The sequence below is a fragment of the Cricetulus griseus genome, chromosome 3 (assembly GCF_003668045.3).
Source record: "Cricetulus griseus strain 17A/GY chromosome 3, alternate assembly CriGri-PICRH-1.0, whole genome shotgun sequence".
NCBI classification, from domain to species: domain Eukaryota; kingdom Metazoa; phylum Chordata; class Mammalia; order Rodentia; family Cricetidae; genus Cricetulus; species Cricetulus griseus.
In genome coordinates this window covers 84,882,080-84,899,054 of record NC_048596.1, presented here as the reverse complement: position 1 = coordinate 84,899,054, position 16,975 = coordinate 84,882,080, and the positions used below count along the sequence as shown (strand labels likewise).

Below are 16,975 nucleotides of genomic sequence, written 5' to 3'. Positions count from 1 at the left end.
AATCAAATTTCAGTGCGCACACTTTATTGGACTTCTCTTAAGATGTTCCCTAACTCTTGTTTGTATTCATTAAAAAAACACACATTGGTGTGACTGATTTGGCTGTTGCTGATACTACAGCATTTCTCAGCACAATTCAATGTTTTGTCATAGTTTCATAACTATTCAGTATATCTTCAGCAATTTTTTCTAACCATCTATCTGTAGTTACTTGTTTTTAACATATTCATTATCTGTGAGCAATTGTGCAGACCTACAAGCCTCTAACTTTGTCACTTCTGTGGTAATGGACAGCCTGCCTACTCTGACTTCATTGTGGAAGACTTGTCTGGACTTGTGTGGGGCCCCTAGCACATAAACTCTCAAGACACCAACAGAGAAAGCGCATACATGTTGGTGCCACAGATAATTCAGTGCTAAGCTAGGCCCTTGAAGCCATGGCTTTATAAGTACTTCATTGGACAATGTCTTCTTCAGACATCAAAACTGGATAGCTGCTTTTATCTCTCACTTCATAAATATTCCAGGATCAAAAAGAAGAGATAATAACGAACACTTTCAAAAATAAAAGAAAACGAATCATGAGATTGGTTGAAATGAGTGATTTATTTCGAAAACAGTTTGGGAGAGAGACACCCTGATTAGTGGACGCTGAAGTTTAGCTATGATTTAAAAAAAAAAAGTTAAAATGTTATAGAATTTTAGAATTTACCCTTTAATAAATATATAAGCCAAGATCATTTTATAAATTTAAAACATAGAACTTAAATCAATTAGTTAATTACTTGATAACATGAAGTAAGTTACTAGAAATCGTGAAAGAATACATATCAAGTACAGGCCAACATCTGAAAGAATTTCTCCCTTTTATTTTTACTGGAGCTGTACATGCATGCCTGGTAAGTACATATTCACAAATGTAAGTATGTATATAGACCTGTGGAGATCAGAGGTTAATTTTGGGTCTCTTTCTTGATCCATCTTCACCATAAATATTGAAGCAAAGTCTCATTTGAGCCAAAGTTCATAGATTTGGCTAGTCTAGCTAGCCAGCCTGGTCCAAGGATCCTGTCTCCAACCCCACAGCGCTAGGAGTATAGGCAGGCCTCCAACCCATCTGGTTCTGGGAATCTGTACCACTGAGCCATCTTCCCAGCCTCCTGGAAGGATTCTTAAACCTTTGTAAACTGCTGAGGATGCAACCAAGACTCCTCATACATACAATCCAAGCACACAAATGCTGGGTTATATGCCCGGCTCTCTTTTTCCTTGTCTTATTTTGAGACACAGTTTTCTGGGATGGTTTTGAACTTACTATGTAGCTCATAATGGCCTTGTACTTATGACCTGCCTGCCTCAGCCTCCTAAGTAGCTGGAATTATAGGTCTATGACATTCTAAGAGAGAGGTGAAGATTTCCATTGAACAGGTCAATTGATTAGAAAAATGTCTATTGCAATAGAAATGATGGGATAGATCAATAATCAAAAGGCTTGTAATTTTGAATTTAAAGTATTTCAGGAAAAAAATGAAGGTTGTAAACCCAAGATAGTTAGAGGTCAGGAATTGCTCTAATTCTAAAACCACGTCATAAGATGGAAACATTAATAAAGAAGATCAAAAGGGGAACAGTGTGCTTCCTAATAAATCTAATAATCACAGTCCAGCAGAAAAAGATACCTGTGTTTGGCCATTGTTGAAAGGGCTGAAGACATTCTATTATGACAGGAAAAGAAGAAAATTGCAGCAAAGGGCCCACTGGATACTCTTGTTGAGTTTCTGAAAATGTTAGTGATTGAGGAAAAAAAAAGTGTGTGTGTGTGTGTGTGTGTGTGTGTGTGTGTGTGTGTGTGTGTGCATATATGATACTGAACATTTGAGGAAGACAGACCAAAGAGGTCTAGACAGTTAAAGCTTTCAGAGACATGCATGGGGGAGGGCAGAGAAATAGAGAAACAGAGACAAAGAGAGAGAAAATTTTTCTTTGAAAGGAAGTGAAAAGAAAGAGTACACATATTTTTCACTATCAGTACTTCTCCTGAAGGGAATCCCAGAGAAGACATGTTCATCATGTCAAGTACAGGAACCTCTCTGGCATTATTGTCATTATTGTCTGCACAACTGAAAAATGTGAAAAATTCAAATACCTAGAGACAGAGGACAGTAGAACAGACTATTCCATGCCACACCATGGAGTAGTATATGGAATATTTTATAAAAGTGAAAATGTACTAAACTACACAGCAAAATAGTATGTAGTATAGTCATGAGTATACAAAAGGTCTCAGAAAACTACAGGGTGGCATCATTTTTATAAAATCCTAAAGAAAAAAACCATATTATTTGGAAATTTAAAATATTTCAGAACAAAAATGGAAGATAACAGCAAAGTCCTAGCTTGTCTAAATCAAAGACTGCACAGGTGAAGAGCATACAGGCAGTCATGAAGACTGCCTTCTATAACAAGCTTGACCCTGAGCCCGCGAGCTTTGTCCTCTGTTCATGGGCTGAGCGTCAGCTGCCATGTTTCAATGATCCTCTTCCTTTATGGGTTCGTTTTCATTTTCAAGTACAAAAAAAAAAAAAAAAAAAAAAAAACCTAAAGATCCAAACTGCCCCTATTTATTTCCTGAAACTCCCAGAATAAATTCTGACAAGAATGCAATGGATGTTCAAGGGAAAATGCAAAATTCACAAATGCAAAAGGCAGAGAATGAGACTGGTCATTAGGAAGCTGCCTCTTTCTAAACAACAAAATGCCTAGAGCACCTTCAACATCCCTCCCCATTCACTTAGAGACAAACCTGAAACAATTGCCCACATCTGCTAACATTATTAGTGAAAAGAGCAAGCCAGGAGGAAAAAAAAAAAAACTTTTAAATCTGAAGACCTAGGAACAGGCCAAGAAATCTACAGCATCTTTTCAAAACAGAGGCTGAGCAAAGAGAAGTTAAGGACAGGACTCAACTGGATGGTGTGGTACCTGGACTGTAAAGGGAGTCACAAAATAGCTGCACACAGAGCTAGCCAAGATGCGTCCAAAATGCCTGAGGCCTCAGAACTCTTGCTCATTCTGTGACTCCTAGAGTTACATGAGAGGAAACCAGTTCCCAAAACTTGGAAAGTAAATACACTAAGCATAATTCCTACACAAAATAGTTCAAAGCAGTAGCAAGCATGTGAACATTATCAGGAGAAAACATATTTTAGAAGGAGAAAACCTTAATTTAAATTAAGTTGTACTAGCACTGTTCTGACTACTCAACTCCTTTCTCACCAAATTGTGAGCAGCTTGTGGAACCTTAGTGTTCACTTGAGATGCCCGAGATGATACTCTGCAGGGGCTGTAGTGAATATTCAAAGCATTTCTGTGTGGGTGTGTTCATGTGTGTTCGTTTAATATGTATGTGTACATGTTTGTGTGGAGGTGCATATATACATATGCATGGAAGCCTTGGGTCTAGGGGTGTCTCCCTCAATCACTCTCCACTTACATCTTGAGATTATACCTGGAGCTCAGCAATTTGGCAAGCCTGCAGGATCCTCCTGTGCCTACCTTTCTCAGTACTAGAGAGGTCTTTTAAGTGGGATCTGGGGATCAAACCCATGCACTCATTCGAGAGAGGCAAGCACTTCACTGGTGAAGCCATATCCCTCAGTCTTTTTAATGTGTTTTATGCATAAATCTCACAAATGAAAACCAGAAAAGGTTTGGAGATGCTAAAACTTCAACAACCAATCAAAATTGTTTTGATGCTACAGCATGGCCTGATTGTCAGGTTGCTCTTATTATTACACCATGGGATTTCAAAGATTTTATTGCAACAGGAACACATTGTTCCTGACAGGAGTCTGAAACCTCATCCAAGGCTCCACCAACCTCAGTGGCTGACAACACTGCATTCCACATTTCACAGCAGGGAAGACTGGCTTCCAGTGGGGAAACTTTAGTATCAGCTTTTCCAGAAGGCCTAAAAGGCCAGCAAAACTGAATTGTTCTTCCAGAACACAAGAACACCATTGCTGCCAAACACTAAATCCCTTAACACCCTGGGACATTTCCTACAGTCTGCGGCATGCAATGAGATTTTTATAATATTTTTCTTCAAAAAGTTTCTTCAAATAACAAACGCTGTGATAGTAGCTACAATAACAATAGCAGTAATAGTTGTGATGAGAACAGGGATATTCAGTCTCCACAATCCAGCTTCATAGATGAAGGAACTGAAGCACAGAAGGGTTAAGTCACACACACAGGTCTCATGGCTAGGAGATAACTCTGGCTCCTTTGAGTGCTATCCTGTGTACCCACAATGTTCCATGTGCCTTAGTGACTGGCTACTGCTTGATTCTCATAACAGCACTATAATTTTGGAGGTTTGAAAGAGAATGATCCCCATAGACTCATGTATTTGAATACTTGGCCCCCAGTTGTTGGAACTATTTGGGAAGGATTGGGGTGTATGGTTTTTTTGGGGGGAGATGTGTCACTGGGAGCAGGCTAGAGTTCTTTCTGCCTCCTGGTTGTAGATCAAGATGTAAGCTCTCAGTTATTCCCTCGCTCTGCCACCATAGACTAACCAACTGAAACTGCAAGCTAAATTAAATGCTTGTATTTCATCGGTCGTGGTATTTTATCACAGCAATAGAAAAGTAGCTAAGACAATAACGATGCACATTTAGGGTAAATAAAAAAGCAAAGCACAGAGAAATTCAGGCATGTGTGCTCTGGAGTTCATGTGGTAAATGCTCAGTGACCATAATGCTCCAGCACCTAGCTTTAGCTCCATCTATAACTCCACATGCAGCTTGTCCTGCTTCTGTGAGTACTGAAACTTGGGCTCAAATTCTCATGATGACAGTAATTATTACCCAAAGGGGACTCTTGAAAAGTACAGAGAGTCAGAAAGTTTTGTCAGACACTTGAGGGTTTTCCTGTTATGTCCCTATCTCTCATGTGACTCCCAATCCTGACTGCAACCCATCCCAGCGGCCTGGGATCATATACTTAGTAGTATGATATACAAGGCATGACAGTGGCTGGAGCACTATTATTAAAGAGAGATTAAAACAGCTGTACATTATGCTGAAGCACTCGCTCTTCCCTCCACAAACAGACGGTCCTGGATTACAAGCAGCACTTGACCGTTTAAATCACGACAGCCACCACATTTAACCAGCTGGGCCATATTCTCCTAGCGCTGCCTGTTGACCTCCTCAGTCGCAGCTGCTCAAATGAAATTCTCATTAGACAACTTATTTTCAGAAGCCAAAGGACTCTCTGATTAAATATATGTATTTAGATAGAGAAGTCCTTTTTAAAGTATTCATTTTCTGACAACTGTCGCTTATGTTAGGACCCAGCTACACTGGCAACAAGATGGGTGACACAAGGATAACTAGAATTCATCCTTTAATCGCAGCTGAAGGATTTTTATCTTGGAAGTATTCTAACCTGACTCTATTAATCAAAGCCTTTCTGTGTGCTCTATCCGCCAGTATCAATGGGATTTTAAAAAAGATTCTGAGATTCAGTCATTCAATCCACCCCTGTGTCTATCTACTCTCCCATCATTTCCCTACCTGCCACCTACCTATTCATCTACTTATGACACTAAATCAAAGTTAAATTCATAAAAGGCAGCACCCTTGTTCATCTTCCCATCAGCTTCACTGTTATAGTGGCGTGCTTCTGACAGAATGCCATTGTTCATCAGATTCTCAGTAATCTAGGCAGAGCAATGCTCAGGGAGGAACAGTAATACAGTGGACCAAGGCATCTGCCTGGAAAGTTGCTGTTTTATCATGTAAGCAATTGTTTAAAATAGACAGTGATTAACTTCATATAGATGAGTTTCTACACTAAGAGGAATGAGAAGGAAGGTGTTTTTAATTTGATAAAGAGTTGAAACATTCTCTGGGAATAACTCCAGAAAGGTCTTCATTTGTCATGTAATCTATACAGGCTTGTCAATCAGCTGATCCTATGAAGTAGAAATGAGGAGGGGACATATGATAGATGTGAAAAGCTCTTACATGCCCCATGAGTTGCCATGTCCCACCTGAAGGGCCAGACCTGAGCATTTAAAAAGTCAAAACCAAGAAGATGCTGGAACTAATTATGTGACCTCCTGAGGCCTATGCTATAATCATTTTAGAATCAGAAATCTATGCTAAATATTAATGGCTTTTCTATATTTCTTTGTTCTCCCACCATATTATTCTGTTCTATTACCAAAAGATAATTGAAATGAGTATTCAGGGCTGAGAAGGTAACTGAGTGGGCATAGCACTGGCTGTAAGAGTACCAAGACCTGAATTCAGAATCCTAGCACCCATGATTCTGTACACAGGGGGGGACATATGTTATTTCAGCATGCCTATGCAAGCTGAGAGGAGGGAATGGGACAGTTCTTGGAAGTTTGTAGGGCAGTTAGCCTGATGTACATAGAGACAAGCAACAAGAAATGCTATCTGCAACAGGGTGCAAAGTAGGGGCTGATACTTGAAGTTGTCCTCTGGCCTTCACACAGTCACTAAGGTAGGTATGCCGTATATACACATGGACATGTGCATACATACACACACACAAAAATGGGATTCAAAACTAAAAAAATTATGAAACTCAAAATAAAAATTAGAAACCATGCCTCGCTCCCATTTGCAAACCATATTTGTTCGTTTCTTTTTACTGATTGTATTACCACTGAACTACATTTAGATGTCCTCTTGATTTCCACTCTCATGCATCATCTTCTCAATGCCTCTCCTGATTCCATCCCCATATGCAGCCCTCCTTTCCCATTTCTGCTGGCTTAGTTCAGGCACTTGTTGCCTCTAACCTAGAACAAATGTCCTTAATGCCTGTCCATGCTCCCATCCACCCTACACCAAACTGCCAGACTCACTTTCCCAAAGAAAAGTTTCAATCTATTACCTTACTGGGGTAAAAGAGTCAGCAGCCCCTCCATTACTTTCAATAAAGCATTAGAATTCCTTCGACAAAACTGCAAGGCCTGCCACAATCTGAATACAGCCTAGTTTTTCATCTTTACATACCATATGCAAATTCACCTCAAGTTAGAACCTGAAGGCTGCCTGTTTTAAGTACAATGACTGTTCCTCAGCCTGAAATGTCTCTCCCCTGCATTCCACCTATAGAAACCCTTTCATTCTCCATGACTAGTTAGGACTTATTCCCCATAGAACTCTCCTTCCTTGTAAACACCCCAAACAATTTCTCTGTACTGCTTTCATGGAACCTGTCTGTTACTGTTAGACTTCAAACTAGATTTCATTTGATACATATCTTCACTTTCTACTAGAATATGAATTGTTTAAACTTAGACATTACTGTTTTTATGCATTGTGAACACAGCATGTCATCTAGCATCAGAGATCTCAACCTTGAGTCCATAGACCCTAAGAGACAGGGGTAGACAGAACTCAGTTGAAAAAGCAAACTTTCCTCAACTAAGCTCAAATGAAAAATTTTGCATTTCCTTAAGTGATGGATGAAAGCAACCATCTATTGTGGCTATAATGCTATCACACTAACAACAGGCAACTTTCTATCCCATTGTACTTGTTAAAACTGCAGATGTCAGGTATAGTATTGCTAAACTAGAATGGCATTGCTGGAGGCCTACCTTAAACTTTATTTTATTGTATTAGTAAAGGATCACATTCTGCCTCATCACATTTTTAAAATTATTTGGTAGTTTAATATGATTTGCCTCTCTACAAGTCTATGTATTTTATTTTCTGTGTTTACCCTACCTCTAGGAAAGGGGAAATGGGTTTCAGTAGACATTGAAGGGAGTCATAAGGAAAATAAAACTCTGAAAGAGGAGGAGTCAGCACAGAGTTCGAACACTAATGATCACATGTTTTACCCATAATTGTTCATTGACCCTTCTAGAGCACACTTGTTCATGCTTTAAATATAGACCAGAATGTGCCAATCATCTTATTTCACAATCTACAGAAAAATGGGAGAAACATACTAGATACTACTGACAATTGGGAAAGAAATAAACAGCAATCCAATATTGGAAAGGCAACCAATGCATATGAGCACACATGCACACATGCCCATAGGTGGGGAAAAAAAGACACAATCACACATGGATGTATGCAAAGATGCATATGGATGTATGCATCAAGCAAACACAAAACTCTAAAGGTCTATAATTGAAGAGAAATAAGTTGAACATCCTAATTACCTCAGTGGTCTCCAGAGGCATCATTACATTAAAGCATGGTGGAATAATTGACATTTATAATGTGATAATTATCAGGAACATCTCAAATTCACATAGTTTGCAGCTTACAAGAGACTTTTATATTCATTGTTTGAGTTAATTCTCGATGTTTGAGTTACCACGTCAAATACAAGGACCAAAACAACTTTTGAATTCTGTGGCTTACAGAAACTGAAGAACTTGGGGTAGAACTGAAGAAACTGAAGAGCTTGAGTAGTCATTAGATAGGGCTGCAGTTCCTAAACTAATGCAGAGTAACCCTGTGTCAACAAAAGCATCTATGTACATACCAACAATCTGTTTGGCATGACAAGGAAGTGAGCAAGACCTTTTAGAAAGAGTACCACAAAAACCAATTAAAGACAAACTAAGTTTTTACAAGAATAAAATTAAGTTAGGTGGGCACTACCTGCTCATCAAATCCTAGTTCCCCTATAGTGCCATGGAGGTCTAAATTTCACTTACAAGTGATGAATCCAGGGCTATGTTAGGCCTGAAATACTCAGATAAAGAACACATGTACACACTCATTGTGATAACCACACAGCAATTTGTTTAAATACAGAGATTTCTGTAGAGAAACTGAGTGCAGGACATCCATGGCAGGTGCCACATCAAAGCTCCCACCCTTGGAGGTCATTAGCAGCTCTCCACTCTATTTCAACATTCAAGGGAGAACATTAATTTAAAATGTATAACAGTCATTAAATGGAATTAAAAATACACTAGAAAAAAGTTTACTTGGTTTTTTGACATATGATCATAAAACTATCTTCCAAAAGGAAATTAGAGAAAAGGCACTAAAATTGTAGTTAGGAAAATTTCCTTACTGTCTTTTTCCAGGGTGATGGTTAAGGTCAGTTCAAAGCCTTAGGGTGTTGGAAGAAACAAAATGCACAGATTTCCAGAAAGCCAAGGCTATCTGCTTAGCACTCCTAATGGACTTCAGTCAGCTGTCACCATAGTAACCTCTGAGAGACTGTTCCTAGCTTATGGCGCTTAGGCACTTTGAGCTATTGGAATTCTGGTCATTTTGCTATGGGTGGAAGAAAAGCCCAGAGGGGAGGTCCACATACCCTCTTGTTCTGACCGAGTCATCTCCTCCAGCTTCTTCTGCTTCAGTGTGTCCACCACATCGGCAAGGCTCCCTTTGCGGCGTTCCGGGGTTCCAAAAGTAACACTGTTCATTATCTCGCGCTCCCGACTCCCTTCGTCAGGCTTATGTGGTGAGGTAGACGTATTTCGGAAGGAATATAGGGAACATAACTTATTATTCTCTGACTCCTAGAAAAATGAGAGTGTAAAAAAAGTCATTAGTGTACAGGCTTCTTTTGAAACCATTCCAAAAAAATAATAATCAAAATCCCTGACTAAAGGATAGCATATAATAGTCACTGGCTCAAATAAACTAAACTATATTAATAAAGTAATTCACTCAGTAAAACAAATAAAACTACTTCTCTGATAAGCAGTGCTGAACTCTAACATAGTTAATTACCAAAGGAACTCAACTCAAACTCCAGGTTCACGCTGTTTTATTTCTGAGGTAATAAAACAAAACTGGAAATTTTGGCTTTCCATTCCTCATGCTTTGAATTTATGAACGTTCAGGTTCAGTGAACTAGTGTTAGAATTGGTAAAGTTTTTGACCCCAACTGGGCCTTTTTTATCAGCAATACTCTTACCACAAACCAAAGTATGTACATAACACCAAAAAAAAAAAAAAAGTTTTTCTCTCATTTAGAAACAGTGGAAGTTGGTTTCAGTGCCCAACAGTCACTGTTCACTAGACATTACATAAAATGTCTAAACTTTGCCAGAGAGTCAGGGATCTGAATATTTTGCATGCTGGGATTTGAAGGAATTGCTTGTTTCAAGCTACACACATGCTCATAGTCACGGAAGCGCCAGTCCAGTCCTCAGCCTTGCCCCTGATGCTCTAGCACACATGTGGCATTTTAAAACTGATTTCTAACAACAATAAAATGCTCATTGCACAGGAATTACTTTACAGTATACAAAAGTTTGCTAACTGCTAGTAAGCTCTATCTATCAGCTTGCAGGGGAGGAAGCAAATCTTAGGTTAACAAATAAACACCAAATGGAAGTTTTTTGAAAAGGAAGTAGTTTTATAATCTCTGAATCAGAACTGGGGATTCAAGGACAGAGAGATGGTTCAGCTGTGAAGAGTTCATGCTGTTTTTGCAGAGGACCACAGTTCAGTTTCCAGCACTCACATGGTTCATTTCATAATTCTATAATTCCAGCTCCAGGGTACTTGATGTCTCTGGCCTCTGTGTGCAACCGTATTTACATTCACATATTCACATATTCACAAACCCACACATACACATAACTTAAAATATAATAACAAAACTTTTTTAAGAACCAATATTAGTAGCAATTATTACATGACTATAGCCCTCCAGTAGTCCTCTATACATCTTATCTGAGCAAAAATATTCTTTTCCTGATTAAAAACAACAAAATCTGTGAAGTGTCTAGTCTTTAGAAGCTTCAAAATCCTAATGGTTTCTAACCTTTTTCCTTCCAAAGGCAGCACAGCCAGCCTGAGTGAAGGACGGCTGGGTCAGCAGCAGAGCACTGGCCTAGTAACAAGGTGTCAGGTCTGGTCTCCAAGAACAAGTAATAGAACTAAACTAGCACAAGAAAAATAGGAACTAATGCAAAAGAGTCAATACATAATGGTAGAGAAGCATGAGATCTAAAGCAGTGGATTTCCATATGCAGTAAATGAGACAATGGCTATGTTAAATAGATGCTGGGATTTGGGTACTACTATCATTGTTCATAAGGTGAAAGAGGTCTTATTTTCAAGGTTTTTGAGACCATAGGATGTGGTAGCACTTGAAAAGCCTCTGGGTATGGTGAAAAAGCACTGAGGTGATGTCCTGAAGGAAGGGACAGATAGAGAACTAGGATTAGAGGGATTGTGAAGTAAAGGCATTGATATGACCCTGAGATTAACTTAAATACCATGAGTACCTGAAAATCTACTAAACTGTCTGTGTTAAATGGATGGTATGTGTTTCAATAAAGCTATTTAAAATACTGGGAGATGAGTCTTCAGCTCTCTGCCTTCATATTGTTGCTAGCACAATGCCGGAGGGGATGCATGCAATGGCTTTAACCTGAAAAATTTTGAAAAGAACAAAGTAAATGGGTGAGGTCTAATCTAGAATTCTTTATCTTACATCCAGAGCACCTCAGTCACCTGTGAAAGACTTGCCATCTTAGCTAACATCAAAAAGCATCCTACGGAGAGAGGCAGAGAAGCCCCTTTGAGATGCCTGCTATGCTTAGGTCTTGACTCCTTAGGAAGGTCAGCTTATTCTCCACATTGCGCAAACAAAAGCCCAAGACACATAGTTGCTGGTGCCACCGTGACTGTGGCATTGATGAATCAATAATCATCACTAGACCGTTTCTCCTTCAGTTTTCTTCAGATGCAAAGGGTGCTCATATAACCTAAAGGTAAAAACTAAAGGCCTGGCACAAGCTAAGAAGACCTGAGTGACAAAAACAGTGGCAGAGAGATCTGCTGGCCAAAAGGTGATTGCATTGACCAGAACGAAGATCTTCCCATTGGTCTCAGATGGAGGTTGCAAGACTCTGGAGAGGCACTCCAGACTAGCACCCCATGCATGGAGTGCCATTTAGCCCTTGGCTCAAGTTCAAACAGTCCTGTGAGCTGGTTATCCCTTCCCTATTAGACTGTGTTCTTTCTTTTATGGTCAATGGGAATGCGGTTACAGCCATCCTATACCAAAGACAATAACCATGGGCTCTTTTGCTTCAGTGATGACCCATGCTGTTCTCTGTCCCATAATCTGTGTAAAGTGTCTCTACACTATCAAGTACAGAGCATGAGGCTGTGAAGCCATGATTTCTCCCTCAAAAACCACAAGAACTTTGTAATAAGTTGCCATAACACCAACACGGGGAGTAAGTAAAGTCATGGGAGACTGAGGTAGTATACATTTATAGTGGCCTTTGGAAACCTGAAAAGGGGGTATGCCTATCACTTTTAAACTTTATAAAACAATAAATACTGGGTTTTTCATGAACAGAGGTCTACCCCTAATCCATTTGAGTAAAACTGACAAATAAGTCAATACAGCTTTAAATTTTTATCTCATGAGAAGGCAACAACTCCAAATGAAAGAGGGGGAAACATGGAGGGATGAATCCTCCCACAAAGACTCAGAAAAATCATAGAAGAGAGGATGGAAAGATTCTAAGAGCCAGAGGCTGGGGAGTACTGCTTCAAATTGTGCTTTCTGGATATGCCAGGGCCACTGCACTCATGAACTCACAGCAGCTGTGGCACCTGCACAGGATCTGTACAAGATCAAGCTGTCACTCCAGCTTTAATGGAGAGGGGCTCATGTAACTCCACTCCTAGTTTGAGAGATCTTGACAAGTGATCATTGCTGAAGGAAGGAAGGTCAGTTTTCTTCAGCACTATGTCCTGCCAAGCAAAATAAACATTTAAAAATACATAAAGTACCAGATATGAATTTTGGGGGAGGATGGGCAAGAGAAGAGTTGGGGGAGCAGGAAGCTACAATCTAAGAACATTGTATCTTTGTGTGAAGTTATTGAAGGAAATATCATTAGATAGAGGGGAAATGTATATATAGAAAGAGCAGCAAGCTTTGACAAAACATTTCTAATCACCCCAGAGCGTTACATTATGTTGTGGGAATTTTCTTAAAGAATAAAAGCCTAGTTTATTTTGTAATTTTCTGGGACCAGACAGGTCATATGCCAGACCAGCATGTTCAAGAACATAAGAACAGTGGCTCAGAGACATAGGTCCTCATCTCCTGGTAGGAAATATCCCTCCCTAAGAAGACATGAGAACTGGATAGCTGGATCAATCTGTAAAGTCATACAACATAGGCATGAAGACCTGAGTTCAGATCCTCAACACAGATGTAAAAACTGGGCATGGTTTCAGACACTTAAAATCCAACTTCTAGGGAAAGAGACAAGCTGATCCCTGGAACTGATTAGCCAGACATTTTACACAAATGGGTGAGCTATATCCAGTGACGGACCTGGTCTGGAAATAAAGGTGGAGAGAGATAGAAGAAGACACCTAGTATCAATCCTGACCTACAAAAAGGGACACGATAGCGCGCGAGCGCGCGCACACACACACACACACACTACAAAAACAGTTTTGTAAAATTTTAAATTGAGTTTGGCCTTGACATTGTAATGTGGATATAAAAATCAATAAATTAATAGTGAGATGTGACTTTTTATAATAACAAGACAGGAGATGGTTCCCCTCCTTTTGATCTTTCTTTGGAAAACAATTATTAAGTCACATGAGTGATCACAGGAACATCACAAAAAGCCAGGAATGAGGAACTCAGTGAGTTCCTGAGCCACTGTTGCATTCAATAGAAATTACAATAGACTTGTTTCCTCTCTGCCCCTAATCTCAACGGTTCCACCAAAAGTAACACTAAAGAAAAATGTTAGTATCTTTTAAAAGAATTTCTGTGCCAACACAAGACTAAGATGATGACAAATTTAGATTGTGTTAAAATTTCTTCAGTGTGAATCAATTAAACACGTGAAATACATGCAGATGACTGAGAAAGCCAGAGTAGTGTAAAAAAACATCATTAGCTCCAGAGAAGAAAAATCCTTTTTCACAAATCAAGAATTTCAGTGAAAATGTTTCCCAGTGGCTGAGGGGACAGACACATAAATATTTTTAAACACAAGATAGTTTTAATTGTTCAGATTTTCCAGAATTCTTGCCCAAAATTGAGGGCTAGGCGGCAGTATTCAAAGGAATTTGAGTTACTACAATCTATGACTCTGCATGTCTCATTACCTCCCATAGAATGGCCTGTGTCCTCCTTGACTGGGAAAGCCACGTGTCAAGTACAGAGCAAACCTGCATTTCATCCCTAAATCCCTCCCTGACCGCATAGGGCCTCACCAATCCGCTGATGCTCAGATTACACACTGAAAAATTTAACCAAATGCACCCAATTCAGCAGTTATTAACACAATATAATAGGTGGTTCTTTATTATTTTGGATATCATGGAAAAATTTACAATTGAATTTTTACTCTTGAAGTTACATACTAGAAACTATGAACTGATGAACTTCCACAAAACTCTCCAAATAAATGCAAAGAACTGAAAATTAGAACAGAGGGAAGATTTCTTTACAACCATGTGAGTGTGTAAATAAAATCCTTAGAATGGATATACTTAAAAATAAGTGATTGATGATACATAGAATACCACAAAAGCATCAAAATTCCTCTAACATAGTTGAATATAGTATTTATATATATAATGAAAATTCATCTAACATAATAGAATATAGTATTTATAATGGTGAATAACTATAAGTAATCTAATTGCCCAATTGTAGGGACTGTGGCTTTCTACACATAATGGAGTACTTTAAAACCACTGAAAATCATAGTTTTACAGGATGTTTCATCACATGCAAATACAGTGAAAAAATAAGGTTGGCAAAAATCTTTAATATGCCTATTTTGAGAAAAAAATTAGAAACCAAAATATCCAACAAACAAAATAGTGATGGTGTTGATTGTTGGAATATTATTTTCTTTTTTAAGTTCTTTATTGAAAATATTTTATATAAATGGTATTTAATTAAAACAAGTAAAATTTTCAAAGTTGAATGTGGATATTTAAAATGTTGTAGGAAAAAACTTCATAAGAAAAGTACTAATCAATAGAAAAAGGATATATCACAGCATTTAAAACATAAAAGTGTTTACTTCTGCTTGTGCCCCTCCTCCCTTACACTAGGAAAATATATTCTAAAACATTTATGATGATTTCTAAATGATGGTAAGATTATTTGGAGTCTTATTTTTATATTTTTGTTCATCTGGTCTTCTAATTTTTATCAATGAACAGATTACTTTTGTAATACAGAAAATCAAAAGTTGTTTTGGAGTTGGACACTTAGGAAAAATGGAAAAGATTCATTCATGAGCCTAAAGCCTGGCCTGCATGAGGATCTTCAGAGTGCCTTTGTCATAGTCTCTCTGAACCAAACCAGAGAACAGCTGCCTCCATTTGCAATGAAGGATTTCAAATAATACCTACCACTAAATGTAATTATTAACAAGAGAATCCTTATGAGCTAAAATCTAGATCCTTGCTTCTGTGGTTTAAAAATATATCACCTCCAAAACCTCTAAGTTAGAATCTATGACCTAATTATAGGGGTAAGGTCTTGAGGAGATAATTATTGATGGGGCAAAGCCCTCATGGATGAAACTTGTGGCCCAAAAATCCTGGTAACAACTTAGCTAGGCCTTTTTGTCATCTTTCCATTTCAACAGTAAGGACATTGCTAATCCCACCCCCACCCCACCCCCCACCCCTTCTCACACACAGAGGGAGCAGCAATGGACACTCTCTAGCCACCTTGAAGCTGAACAAAGCCTCACCTGACAGCACTGATGCCTTGATGTTAGACTTTCTGACTACCTTAGTTTTCTATTACTGTAACAAATACCTAAGATGTATCAACTTATAAGGTAGAAAGCTTCATTTTGCCTTATAGCTTTAATGGTTTTGATCTCTGACCTATGAACCTCAAGCCTACTTTGGGCCTGTGGTAAGTATAATGATGAAAACATATTAAGGGAAAAGTTTGACCATGGAGAAAGTGGGAATGAGAAGGAAAGGAGGGATAGAGACCAATATTAGCACCCCACAATCCCTTTCAAGGGTACAATTCCAATAGCTAAAATTCCCCACTAGGTTCCATTTCCTAACACCTCACAACATCACCCTGTGCTAGGAGCCAAACATGCACATTGGGGACACTCATCCAAACCATGGCACAGGCCTTCAGAAGAACTGTGTGGTATTAATAGATTTCTGTTTATGAGTTACTGAGTCAGGATATTTTGTTGTAGCATCAGAAAGTACTAAGGCTCTATTACATCATTTCCTGTTCACCCTCCAAAAGTATACAACATCAATCTATATCCTCTTCCATATTAAAGTTATTGAAATAACTTAAGAGATCAAATTAATAGTATCTAAGGAAACTCTGTCTACTTTTCCCCTCTCATTTCTCATTTGACATAGTTCCCAGGCCCTTAATACAATCCAATCTCTATATGCCTTCAAAATCTCCTCCGGCACTAAATACTGAATTCCCAATCTTCATTTTGAGTGGGAAGCAAGCCAGCCCTCAGCAAGGGTATCTCCACCATGCCACTTAGTGGAGTCGGAAGGCTAATACCTAAATGTGGGTTTTCTGCTCTAAATCCAAAGTTCTTTCTACTCCACAAACCTGTAAAACATTTGCCTCAACAGTAAGCTTCTGCAATTCCAAATGAGCCCACCTTGTAAACCTTTCTGTTCCAAATTTCCTTACTAAAAGGCTGAAACTGTATTTTTATTATTAATCTAACCTGAGAATTAGCAAAAGGAAGTTGTAGTGCTTGGGTGCTGTCACATAACAAATCCTTTCAAAATTAGGTACATGTAACAACAATCAGAACTGCCCAGGTTCCATCTCAAAGTCTCTTGGGAAGTTGCAGTGAAGTCTGTGTAATGGCTAGGTCACACCAGAGACTTCCCTACTCTTAGAAATGTAGTACCTGACTAGGAACACTTCAAGGGCTCTGGGTTGGAGTGGGTAGGGTTTCACAGATACC

The 16,975-nt window shown here is 38.8% G+C and overlaps 1 protein-coding gene across 2 annotated transcripts in view; it reads right to left on the bottom strand.

Moving 5' to 3' along the window:
• Positions 1 to 16,975, bottom strand: part of Sox6 (SRY-box transcription factor 6) — a 318,006-nt gene that overhangs the window by 282,617 nt on the left and 18,414 nt on the right. For both annotated transcript variants that reach the window (XM_035442269.1, XM_035442268.1), the window contains exon 2: positions 9,340 to 9,547. In XM_035442269.1, the coding sequence (XP_035298160.1) occupies positions 9,340 to 9,547 (208 nt within the window). The remainder of the gene's footprint in view (positions 1 to 9,339; positions 9,548 to 16,975) is intronic.